Source organism: Peromyscus maniculatus, chromosome 19 (assembly GCF_049852395.1).
Source record: "Peromyscus maniculatus bairdii isolate BWxNUB_F1_BW_parent chromosome 19, HU_Pman_BW_mat_3.1, whole genome shotgun sequence".
Classification (NCBI taxonomy): domain Eukaryota; kingdom Metazoa; phylum Chordata; class Mammalia; order Rodentia; family Cricetidae; genus Peromyscus; species Peromyscus maniculatus.
In genome coordinates this window covers 51,821,639-51,833,618 of record NC_134870.1, presented here as the reverse complement: position 1 = coordinate 51,833,618, position 11,980 = coordinate 51,821,639, and the positions used below count along the sequence as shown (strand labels likewise).

The 11,980-nt window shown below is 47.3% G+C and overlaps 1 protein-coding gene across 2 annotated transcripts in view; it reads right to left on the bottom strand.

The window, feature by feature from the left end:
• Window positions 1-7,630: 7,630 nt before the first annotated feature.
• Rps14 (ribosomal protein S14) overlaps window positions 7,631-11,980 on the bottom strand; it is a 33,539-nt gene continuing 29,189 nt past the window's right edge. For both annotated transcript variants that reach the window (XM_076555321.1, XM_006985128.3), the window contains exons 2-5: window positions 10,298-10,448; window positions 9,645-9,806; window positions 8,327-8,403; window positions 7,631-7,748 (exon numbers count right to left, since the gene is read on the bottom strand). In XM_076555321.1, the coding sequence (XP_076411436.1) occupies window positions 7,681-7,748; window positions 8,327-8,403; window positions 9,645-9,806; window positions 10,298-10,446 (456 nt within the window). In that variant the 5' untranslated portion in view covers window positions 10,447-10,448 and the 3' untranslated portion in view covers window positions 7,631-7,680. The remainder of the gene's footprint in view (window positions 7,749-8,326; window positions 8,404-9,644; window positions 9,807-10,297; window positions 10,449-11,980) is intronic.

The window sequence follows — 11,980 nt, the reverse complement described above, 5'->3', positions numbered from 1 at the left end:
GGGACAGAGGGAGAGAGAACTATTTACATTGGAAGATTAAAGAGATTGTCTCAGCCGGGCAGTGGTGGCGCACGCCTTTAATCCCAGCATTTGGGAGGCAGAGACAGGCAGATCTCTGTGAGTTTGAGGCCAGCCTGGTCTACAGAGTGAGCTCCAGGACAGCTAGGGCTACACAGAGAAACCCTATCTTGAAAAATTAACTAAAGAGAGAGGGGGGGGGGGGAGGGAGAGGGAGGGGGAGAAGGAGAGAGAGAGAGATTGTCTCTGCCACACCATTTCTAATTCCAAGAACATTCGATGCTCAAGGCTATTTCTCTATCAACTCCTATACTGGCAGACTTCTACCACATTAGGACCACATGCTGCAAGGCTGCCGCCTCCTTCTTCAAGGCATTATCTATTTAAGTCCCACAGGCATCCTTGTGTGGAAAGACAGGGTACTTCTCTGGGTTACAGGGAGCCTCCACTTCGTGCACCTCGGGAACGAAGGCTGCCTGAAAGCCAGACACAGTCAGCACAGGCAAGCAAGCCGTGAAGAGACGCAGACTAGCCCATTCTGTTGCGACTAGCCCATTCTGTTGCGAACTTCTGCTCTCATCTCCTGTTAAGTCTTTCAGCCAGCTCTAATCTACCATGCAGCCCATCAACTGTGCATTTCATTTCAATGCTATATTTTTCTGAGAACTTCCTTTGGTGGTTTTAAAATATACTCCAATGTGATTCGTGCTTTTTTTTTTTTAATTCTTCCATTGTGCATTTCTTTTTCCTTTTCTTTCTCTCTCTTTTTTTCTTTTTTCCTCTCTCTCTATTTCTTTCTTTTTTTCTTTTTTCTTTTCTTTTTTTTTTTTGAGACAGAATCTAACCATGTAGCTCTGGCTATCCTGGAACTCACAGAGATCCACCTGCCTCTGCCTCCCAAGCACTAGGATTAAAGGCGTGCGCCACCATGCCGGACTTCATGGTGTACTTCCTTAAGCACTTTTTTTTTTTTTTCCAGAGCTGAGGACCGAACCCAGGGCCTTGCGCTTGCTAGGCAAGCACTCTACCACTGAGCTAAATCTCTAACCCCAGCACTTCTTATATAGTCATTTCAGATTCTAGTATCTGAAGTCTTTAGGGGTATCTACATCTGATTCATCTTTGTGCTAGCTCTTCTGGCTACTGGTCCAGGTATACTGATTTCATATAAACTTATATTTGGTTTTATGTTGTCTGTGGGAAACTGGGGGCCCCAGCTGAGGAAAGCCTTTAACGGTGAAAGTTCACTTTTTCTTCTGGTGGGAGCTGGGCCGTATTAGCTAAGAAATCTATTTCCGACTTGATGTGAATGTCCGGTTTAGCTCCCTCAGGTTTAGTTGGGGAAAGACAAGAAGACATGGCCGGCTTTACTCCCCTGACCATGAATTAGCTCCAGTATTTGGTGTCCGACAGCTGTAGGCTGACAGCATTCTCTCCCCTAATCCATTTGGTCTCTGTCTCTCTTCTCTCTCTCTCTCTGGTTTTCCGAGACAAGGTTTCTCTGTGCAGCCCTAGCTGTCCTGAAACTCACTCTGTAGACCAGGCTAGCCTCAAACTCAATGATCCATCTGCCTCTGCCTCCTGAGTGCTGGGATTAAAGGTGTGTTTGGATGCTCTTTTTCTTAGATTTCTTGTAAGTGCTTGCCCAAGATTCACTTTACTTCTCTGGAGTTGTGGAATGCACGTTGTTTGTTTATTTGTTGTTTTGTTTGGTTTTTCGATTTACTCAGGATCTAGGTAAGCGCTTCAAAATACTGACTTGGATGAGTACAGAGGCGGGAGGGAGTCCCTTCATCTCTTCTTCCCGTGGTTTATCAATCTCTGTTGAATCCCCACTTTTGCAGGCCGGGCTGGGAGCAGCGGTAGCAGACGCAGAGCAGGGCCTATTCCCTGTCAGAGACAACACAGGAGTGGAAGAATGGGATATTGCAATAATATAATAATATTGGCCAGAGGTACCCCTCAGGAACAAAACCGTGCTATGGGAGTTCAGGGGAGGAATACCATGAGAAGCCTCTAGATCAGTGGTTCTCAGCCTTCCTAATGCTGGGACCCTTCAATACAGTTTAATAATGTTGCAGTGACCCCCCAACCAAAAAAATTATTTTTATTGCTATTTCATAACTGTTATTTTGCTGCTGTTGTGGATCATGACGCAAACATCTGACATGCACGATATCTGGTATGCGACTCCTGTGAAAGGACGATTCAACCCTTCCCCAAAGGGCTGTGACCCACAGGTTGAGAACCAATACTCTAGAGGCTAGCTTTGTGAGGAAAAACACACTCTAACAGATGAGTAGAAAGTAGTTGAGGCCCAGAGGGGAAGAGCAGGGAGCGTGGGGGAAAAGGCTGGAGTGGAAAATGAGAAACGAAAGGAGTTAGGCTTTGCTTGGGCAGAGGGGGAGGGCCCAGGGTGTGAGCATGCTAGCCCAAAGGCTGAGGAGATTCCCTGAAGAGACTAGATTCTGTGCTGGAGAAAAGGAGAAAGGTATAACTAAATGGGACAGAACGGTTTACTGTGCAGAACTGGGAGATGCCCCCGGGCCTGAGATATTAAAACCTCCACTGAGCACCCCCAGCCCCTCAATTTAGTTTCCACGGGCTACAGGAAAAATGGGGTGACTAAGTGGGAGAAAAACCATTCCACGAAGTCCAGTGAGTGGCTAGCCAGGAGCAGGGCAGTGTTGGGTGGCGGCCATCTCCAGAGGGATGATAGGGTTGCCAGCTTCCGGCTCACCTGCTGAGGCTGGGTTCCCAAGCTCTGTAGAAGTCAGGTAGGTAACAGTGTATGTCTCGCACTGTCTGCCTCAGAGGCCCATAGACTGCTAGAGTCCAAGCTGACCACAACTTAGCCGTCCTTAAAAAAAAAAAAAAAAAAAAAGCCGGGCTGGAGAGATGGCTCAGCGGTTAAGAGCACTGGTTGTTCTTCCAGAGGTCCTCAGTTCAATTTCCAGCAACCACATGGTGGCTCACAACCATCTGTATTGACATAATGAGATCTGGTGCCCTCTTCTGGCCTGCAAGCATGCATGTAGGCAGAACACTGTATACATAAATAAATCAATCTTAAAAAAAAAAAAAAAAGCCTTTAATCCCAGCACTCGGGAGGCAGAGGCAGGCGGAGGATCTCTGTGAGTTCGAGTCCAGCCTGGTCTACAAAGTGAGATCCAGGACAGGCTCCAAAGCTACACAGAGAAACCCTGTCTCAAAAAAACAAAAAACAAAAAACAAAAACAAAACAAAACAAAACAAAAAACAAAAACAAAAAAAAAAAAGAAAAGAAAAAAAGAAAAGAAAAAACCACCAATCCAAAAAACCAATCAACCCTGAAAGGACTTCAAGTGACCCAGCTGACTGCATCCCCGGTTACCAGGGAACAGGACAAGTTGCAATGTTCCATCACAGGAAACGAGGGGAATGCTCCAAGCCCCCACCAGCATGTTTCCAGCCAGCTGTCCTTTATACGCTTGGCACAAGAGCTGAACGGGCTTAAGAGTAGCAGCAGCTTGTCTGGCGAAGCACTTCATCCCGTGATCCCCTCCCAGGCACAGCACCACAGCCGCCCGCACTAAAAGGCTGCGCTGCAGTCCCAACATGGCAGACGGAAGCTGTGGAATGGCCTCCTCCTGACTGTGTGCTGCACACACCTAGAAACCAGACCCACGGGAGGAAATCACACCCCTGCAGTAATCTCATCTGGTAGTAAGTTAAAGATAACGTACATGTTCTCATCTACTGCATACACGGTGTCCCTTGCTATCTGCCGCTGCTGTGATATATTTGTCATAAGAAATGACACTGGTCCTCAGTCTCCTCCGGTCTTGTCTTTGACGTTCATGAATATGATGATTTAAGGAGTTGTTTGTTTGTTTTTGTAGATCTAATTCAGTCACAGGTTTCTCTTGTTTAGGTTGAGGCTATGAATCTTCTGGAAGAATTCTGTGGTGAGGTGCTCTTGCCATGACCAGAGGGCCTGTGCATGACGTGATTTCAGAGGTGCTATGGGCTTTCTTGGTTACTTCCCTTTTCCCTCGGCCATATTCTATTCACTGGGAAGTGAGTCACCCAGCAGAGCCTACTATTAGAGGGAGGGAGGTCAGCTCAGTGAACTGATCTTAGATTACTTACAATTCTTTAATTAAGGAAGATCTGTGGCCACCCACCCCTACTTTTAAAAACTAAGTTCAGCATGGATTTATGACCGGGGTTTAGCCACACATTAATTATTTTTAAGTGTGCTATTACATTTATTCATGTGTGTGGGGGAGTGCACCTGTTCCACAGCTCTTTTTTGGAGGTCAGAGGACAACTGGTGGGGGTTGGGCGCTCTTTCCACCATGTGAGTCCCAGGGACTGGATTCAAGTCACCAGGCTTGGAAGCAGATGCCTTTAGTTGCTGAGCCGCCTTGCCAACACACACTTGACATTTTTAAACTTTTAATGACTCACTTTTATTTTCATGTATGCGCCTGCTTATAGGTATGTATACCACATGAGTACACCGTCCGTGGAGACCAGAAGAGGGTTCAAGACTCCCTGAAACTGGAGTTACAGACATTGTGAGCTGCCACGTGGGCGCTGAGAATTGTACCTGGCTGGGTCCTTTGCAAAAGCAAGTGCCGAACACCCCAAAACCCAGCTTCCCAATTTCAAAGATTGTATTTTTTTGTGTCTGTAGGCACATGTATATGAAGGCATCAGACTCTAGAGCTGGAGTTAAAGGCAGAAAGGCAGCTGAGTCCCTAACACCCTGTGGGTACTGTGAGCGCTGGTCCTCCGCAGAAATAGCAAGTGTTCTTAACCTGAACCATCTCTCTATACCACTTATTTTCTCAACCTTTTCCTTAAAAAAACAAAAAACATAATTCTTTATTGATTCTTTGGGAATTTCACATCATGAACCCTAACCAACCTGTTTTTTATTTTTTGGTTTTTGCAGACAGGGTTTCTCTAGGTTGTTTTGGTGCCTGTCCTGGTTCTCGCCCTGTAGACCAGGCTGGCCTTGAACTCACTGAGATCCACCTGGCTCTGCCTCCCAAGTGTTGGGATTAAAGGTGCAGGCCACCGCCGCCACCTGACTCAACCTTTATTTTTAAAAATGTTATGTGTAAGTAAAAGTTCAGGTGTTTTGCTTTAGTTTATGTCTGTGCACCATGTCTGTGCAGTATCCTCTGAAGCCAAAAGAGGCATCGTATCCCCTGGGAGAGCAGCCAGTGCTCTTAACTGCTGAGCCATCTCTTCAGCCTCCGTTTAGGTAGTAGTTTATGCATCAGACAATGCAGTATCATCTAAACAAAGGAATGTGGCATGAGCACATGCCACAATGTGAATGAATTTTAGAATATACTTCCGGCCAGGTGGTATGCTTTAATCCCAGCACTCAGGAAGGAGGCAGAGGCAGGCAGATCTCTGAGTTCGAGGCCGGCCTAGTCTACAGTGAGTTTCAGAATAGCCATGGCTACAGAGAAACCTTGTGTCAAAACACCAAAACAAAACAAAACAAAACAGGGCTGGAGAGATGGCTCTGTAGTTAAGAGCACTGGCTACTCTTCCTGAGGACCTGCGTTCAATTCCCAGCACCTACATGGTAGCTCACTACTGTCTGTAGTTCCAGTTTCAGGAGATCTGATATCACACACAGACATGCAGGCAAAGCCCCAATGCATATAGAATGAAAATAAATCATTTAAAAAAAAATCCTTTTGGAAAAACAAAAAACCCTATAGTACCTGGATATGGCAGGGCACTCCAGTAATCCCACCACTCATGAGGCCAAGCAGGAGGATCCAGGCCAGCCTGGGCTACAGGGAGTCCTGTCCCCCAAAATCAAAACAGTACAACTCAGGAATCAAACATGTGGCAATGTGCTTGAGACCTCAGCAGTTCAGAGTGCTTACTGTCTTCCAGGGGACCAGAGTTCAGCCCCCAGCATCCAGATCAGGAGGCTCACAACCACCCATAGCTCCAGCTCCAAGAGTCTAGCAACCTTCCCCATCCCAACACACAGCAGATGCTTATAGACACACACACACAATTTAAAACAAACTAAAAACAAGCAAACCAACCAACCAAACACAACACCTTTGCCAATGTTCTAGGGGCTTTTATTTCAAACAAGGTCTCACCTTGTGGACCTGAATACAGAGCTCTGTCTGCCTCCCAGAGTGCTGGGGTTAAAGGATGCTCCTAGACCTGGCTTTCTTTGAGGGGTTCCAAATTGTAACCCAGTAGAGACCCAATTGCACAGTACCCTAATTTTGCTAGGATTACAGATGTGCCACCAAGAGCAGCTCTGCCAGGTTACTTTCCACACTGGCTTTCTTAGCTGTTACAGGAACAGTAGCACCTAAAAGACTACTAAAAGCGGACATGCCTTTGAGCCCAGAACTCTGAAGGCAGAGGCAGTTGGGAAGCTATGAATACCGTCCAGCCAGGCTTACATAGAGACCCTGTCTCAAAGCAATAAAAAAAGCAACCCCTTCCAGAACACTTAGTACCATCTGAACACCACTGTGTCCTTGGAGCTAGATGCCAGCTTCCGGAGAGCAGAAACCGTTATCTTTTTTATTGCTGATGAAAATAGGACTTGGTGTCTATTTGTGGGGTGACTGATTCTTAGGTACTTTATGTACCAATGTGGAACAACCTCCAAGAAGTGCTAAGGAAAGCAAGGCAAGTGCAAGCTATCCATCTTGCACAGCCGGTGTGGGGGGGTAGGGGAGAAACACACCCACACACGTTTATATATGGCTCCGGTCTTGAAGGCTCCTCTTCTGGTTGGGCTGGCTACACTTGATCGATCAACAGTTGCGCCCTGCTCTGGCCCTTTAAGAACCAAACTGGAAGCCAGGGGGTGGTGGATTAAAGGTGAGTCTTCAATCCCAGCACTAGGAGGCAGAGGCCAGCCTGGTCTACAGAGCTAGTTCCAGGATGAGACTGCTGAAACTCTAAAAAGACCCAAACTGGCTGTGTTAATTCACACTTGTAATCCCAGCAATAAGGGAGGCCAAGTCAAGAAAATTGACACCAATTTGAGGGCAGCCTGGACTACAGTGAAACCCATCTCAAGAATTGGTCCATGCTTAGACAACCCACACAGCTCCACTTTTTTGCTGTCTTGTAAATCTTGCTATGTAACCCTGGCTGGCCTGGAAATCTTAGGTACTGGATGCCAACTTGTGATCCCCTGCTGGGGTTAGAGGTAGTCCCTCCAATGCCTGAGCTACATATAAATAGTTCCACTTTCAAAACAGCACTGGCTGACAAATTAATGCCAGAAGGGCAGCCTCAGCATCTCCTCTCCTCTCACTTTCCCATTCTCAGAAAACCAGTCTGCAAACCCAGGCTTGCCCAACCTACAACCTCAAAGCTCCTGCATGTGTTCCCGTATACAATCTTCACACCAAACAATACACGGCCTTGGTGTGGCCCTGGAAGGTCCCTAAGCAACAGAGGTGTGATGGTCCACACCTTTAATCCTAGCACTCGGGAGGCAGAGGCAGGCGGATCTCTGAGTTTGAGGCCAGACTCATCTACACAGTGGGTTTAAGGACAGCCAGGACTATGGAGAGACACCCTGCCTAGAAACAAAGAAACATTAGAACCAAAATAGCTTATACAAAGCAATTTATTAACAGAAAATAATTTGAGAAGTCCTGTTCACAGACGGCGACCACGACGCCCACCCTTCCTTCGGGTGCTGTCCGAGGGGATGGGAGTGACATCCTCTGTGAGAAGGAAGGAAAAAATGTCATTGCAGGTAGCTACATGAGGACACAGGTCTCCCCAGCCTCGAGACTAACTAGCAGACTTTTTACAACAGCCCACCTCACCTGCCATTTCCTCATCCCAACTCATGCTGGGAGGGGACACAGGCTCCGAGAAGGCACACAAACACCAGAAGGACACATCCTTGTTCCTAACTCAGAGCCTACCGACTCTAATATCAAGTGGCCCTACACCAGCAACTGTGGCTGTTTGCTCTTCAGACTCAGTGTGTGCAACTCTTCCTCATCTGGACTGTCCCAGGGGGCAGGCTCTAACATTTAGTGAGGAGACAAAGGGGGCCGAAAACAGACTCTCAAGTGTTTCCAAGCTTTCCCAACACAGATGGGAAAAAACATGATATAACAGATACAGGGGTATTTATGGAGATGAACTCTCACAATGTCTTTTACAGGCTCTCATAACAAAAGTAACCGCCACCAGTCACCAGACAAGCTTTGAACCATTTTGCACATCACATGGTTTGGAAGGGGTCAATGCTTTCAAACAAACCCAAATGTTAGCTAGAGGGGGCACTTACCAATCCGCCCAATCTTCATGCCTGAGCGAGCGAGAGCTCTGAGGGCTGACTGGGCTCCAGGTCCAGGGGTCTTGGTCCTAGAAAATGAAGGATCGTTGGCCAAGTCAGTGGGAATGTTCCTAAAACCATATGGTTCTAATATACTTCTGAATGGGGAGGGGGGTGTTAAAGATCTGCACACTCTGTGAGGGAGGCATACAAAACTTTACTTTGTGGGTCACTCTGATTTTCATATTACATCATCTCACAACAAAACTAAACCTTTCAAAATCGCTAAATGAGGGCTGGAGATGGCTCAGCGGAAGAGCACCACCGTTCTAGCAGAGGACCTGGTTCTGTTCCCCATCACCCACATGGCAGCTTACAACCACCTGCAACACCGGTTCCAAGAGATTCACAGTCCTCTTCAGGCCTCCACAGGGAACTAGTGGCACACACACAGGCAACACACCCATGTCATTTTTTTTCCATTTTTTTTTTTTTGGTGTGTGGGTGGCAGGACAGAGATATGCTGGGATTAAAGGTATATGCCACCTGCAAATCCTTAAGGGGGCGCACAAGAAACGCCCCTCACCACATACAGCCACTCGGCCTGGCTAAGCCCTCCCCCTCGCTGCCATTCCTACTCCAGCTCCCGCACCCAAGACGCAGTGTCTTCACGGACTTCCCCAACAGCTTCCCATGGAGCATCTTTCCACTCAGCAGCTGCCTCTTCTAGTTTTCATGCCCAAGTCCTTGCTCTCTGCTCCATAAGACACAAGACCCACGAGGCTCCATCCCTGCTTCCTGGAGCACACCTCATGCCAATCATTCCTTTAATGCCCAGCTTCTTTCCTACCTCAAGGAGTTTCTCTTGTTGTCTATCTGGATTACGCACCCCCAGCTCATCATTTAAGCTCAAGCTGGCCTCAAACTCATCAGGCAACCAATAATCAACTGGAAACTCTCGACCCCCTTGCCTCCACTTTCTGGGACAGCAGTGTGTACTACCACACTCAGTCTAACTGGTGCTGGGAAACGAAGGGTCGATCTCATGTATGCTAAAAAAGCACCCTACAGTAAGGACAAACATAGAGGAACAACACATTCATTTTTTTTTTTTGAGGCAGAAGCTCACTGGATAGCTCAGGTTAACCCCAAACTCTAGATCCTCCTACATTGGTTCCTGAGGGCTAAAATTACAGGTATCAGCCACCATGCCTAACCAGGAACATACATACACACACATGCCTAAAACAGCTTGCTCTCAGACGTAACGGAGAATCAAATCTCCAATCCACGCCATGACTTACAACGACCCAGCCCCAGTCTTCCATACCTGTTTCCTCCTGTGGCACGGAGTTTGATATGCAGGGCAGTGATGCCCAGCTCCTTGCACCTCTGGGCCACATCCTGGGCAGCCAGCATGGCTGCATACGGAGAGGACTCATCTCTGTCAGCCTTTACCTTCATCCCCCCAGTCACCCGGCAGATGGTTTCCCTGGGGACAGAAGCAGAGCCATGTCTTCATTTTCCAACAAGGATACATGGAACACTTACTGATCCCCAATGGGCACAGTCTTAACAATTAGGTAGGACAGGCTGGTTAACTTGAGCATACATCCTGATAGTTGTGTTTATAGGGTTCCAAAGACTCTGTGTAGGAACTTCTTATTAAGATAATAATTAGTTTTGCATTTTTATCTTCACAATCACTTCCATAATGTAACACGTGTGTATAATCTTTAACATACGCGGCTCCTAGATTCAACCTCCAAAACCATAGCAAAGGGGTAGTGGAGGCAGGAGGATCAGAAAGTCAAGTTTATCTTCAGCTACACGAAAGAATGTTTTCTCTTACAACTCATGGGAAATTAAGCCCAACAGTAATTCTTTATCGTGAATCCCATAAACTGCTATACCCACTCCCCCCCCCCCCCCCGCCTCGGCCCCTTTGAGCTTGGTTTTATGCCTCCCTGCTCAAATACTCACTTGCCAGAAAGATCAGTAACATGGACAAAGGTGTCATTGAAGGATGCGAAGATGTGGCAGACACCAAATACATTCTCTCCTTCAGCCACTTGAGGCCCAAGGCTGATGACCTGTTCTTCCTTCTTTTCCTTCCCCTTGCGAGGTGCCATTTCTAAGTGGAAAGAGAACCTCAAAGTTAATGACAGACAGAAGGGTTCCAGAACATTTTTCTTTACCTACTAAAGAAAACCCAAGCTTTGCTCCTTCGGCTCCCTAATATCCTACCTCTTTGTATCTGGAGGGTTATTGAGTCATAACTAAAAGGAGGTGCCAAGAGAAGAGACAATTTCTCAACAAAAGCTCAAGCATTTTTAGGGTCAGTCTATGGTTCCAGCAATAGACCACAAGCATCTCTAACTTTCACAAGCAGCGATCTAAAATAGACAACACAGAACTCAGGTCTCAGGCCCAAGGTCCACTCCCAACTCCCCTCTCCCCTTCCTCAAGCCTGGAGGTTTATTTGTCCACGGTGACACAACTGAAGTCACTGCAAGGCAGTCCAATAGCAGGGACCACAACCAGCTTAGGGGTTCTCTGGCCATACACAATACTTAAATCTAAGCTTCCTGCGTGCCATAAACCACTTACAGCTTAGGACCAAGAAGCCTAAAAAGACAAGACCAAAAAAAAAAAAAAAAAAATCAAAGCCAAAATCACTGATGAATGGCAGGAAGATCCAAGAGCAGGGGAGCCCACTGTCCACATCCTAACTCTTCTACCTCACTCAATATCCCGCCAAGGGATTCACCTCATGACAGCCTTTCACTGTGTAGAACTAAACCTTTCAACCTTTACACACATCAGCAAACATTTAAAAAGTGCGCCAGTGCACACCTTTGATCCCAGCACTCCAGAGGCAGAGGCAGGCGATCTCTCTGAGTTCAAGGCCAGCCTGGGCTACAGAGTGAATTCCAGGACAGGCACCAAAGCTACACAGATCCTCCTGGCTCTGCCTCCCCAAGTGCTGGGATTAAAGGCGTGTGCCACCGCCACCCAGCTCAATTTTGCTATCTTTATGAATTGTAAATACATCAGATATGCAAGCCCTGTGAAGAGTCATGTTCCTAGCAGGTTCACAACCGCTGCTCTAGCCTAGAATGTACGTGCAGTCACAGGACTTGCAGGCCTTTGACCAATCTGAGGCTAAGGACCAGAACCACCAACCAACACTTTCAGAAGAAACTAGTACTGAGCAGCACTCATGAAAATCAGGCCAAATCCCAGCAAATAGGAGGGTCTGTCCAGGACAATGCAGTGTCCAAGCCTGTCTTTTAGTCTCTTCCTAGAACCAAGAAGCCCCTACTCCACAACACCCCCTCTAGGCCTTAAAGTCGGTTTCAACTTCTCCTGGGAACTCTCTAGTGCCTTCCTCATAGACTGTCTGTGGCCTATTCATCAAAAGCACACGGACAGGTCTAGGAGGTACAGTCACCTGCCCCTTACCCTCAAACTAGGCTAACAAGCACGATCCGGTAGGGTACAAATCCTTCCAGCTTGATGTCTACTCAATGTAGCTTGGCCGTGCTCAGTGGAGATTTAGAGGTTGATTGATTATTCGGGAAAATGTAAGCATATGGCGCCGGTCCGAGTCTACTAGGGAGCACCCCGACAGGCAATGGGTCCGACTCGGGGGGGGGGGGTGTT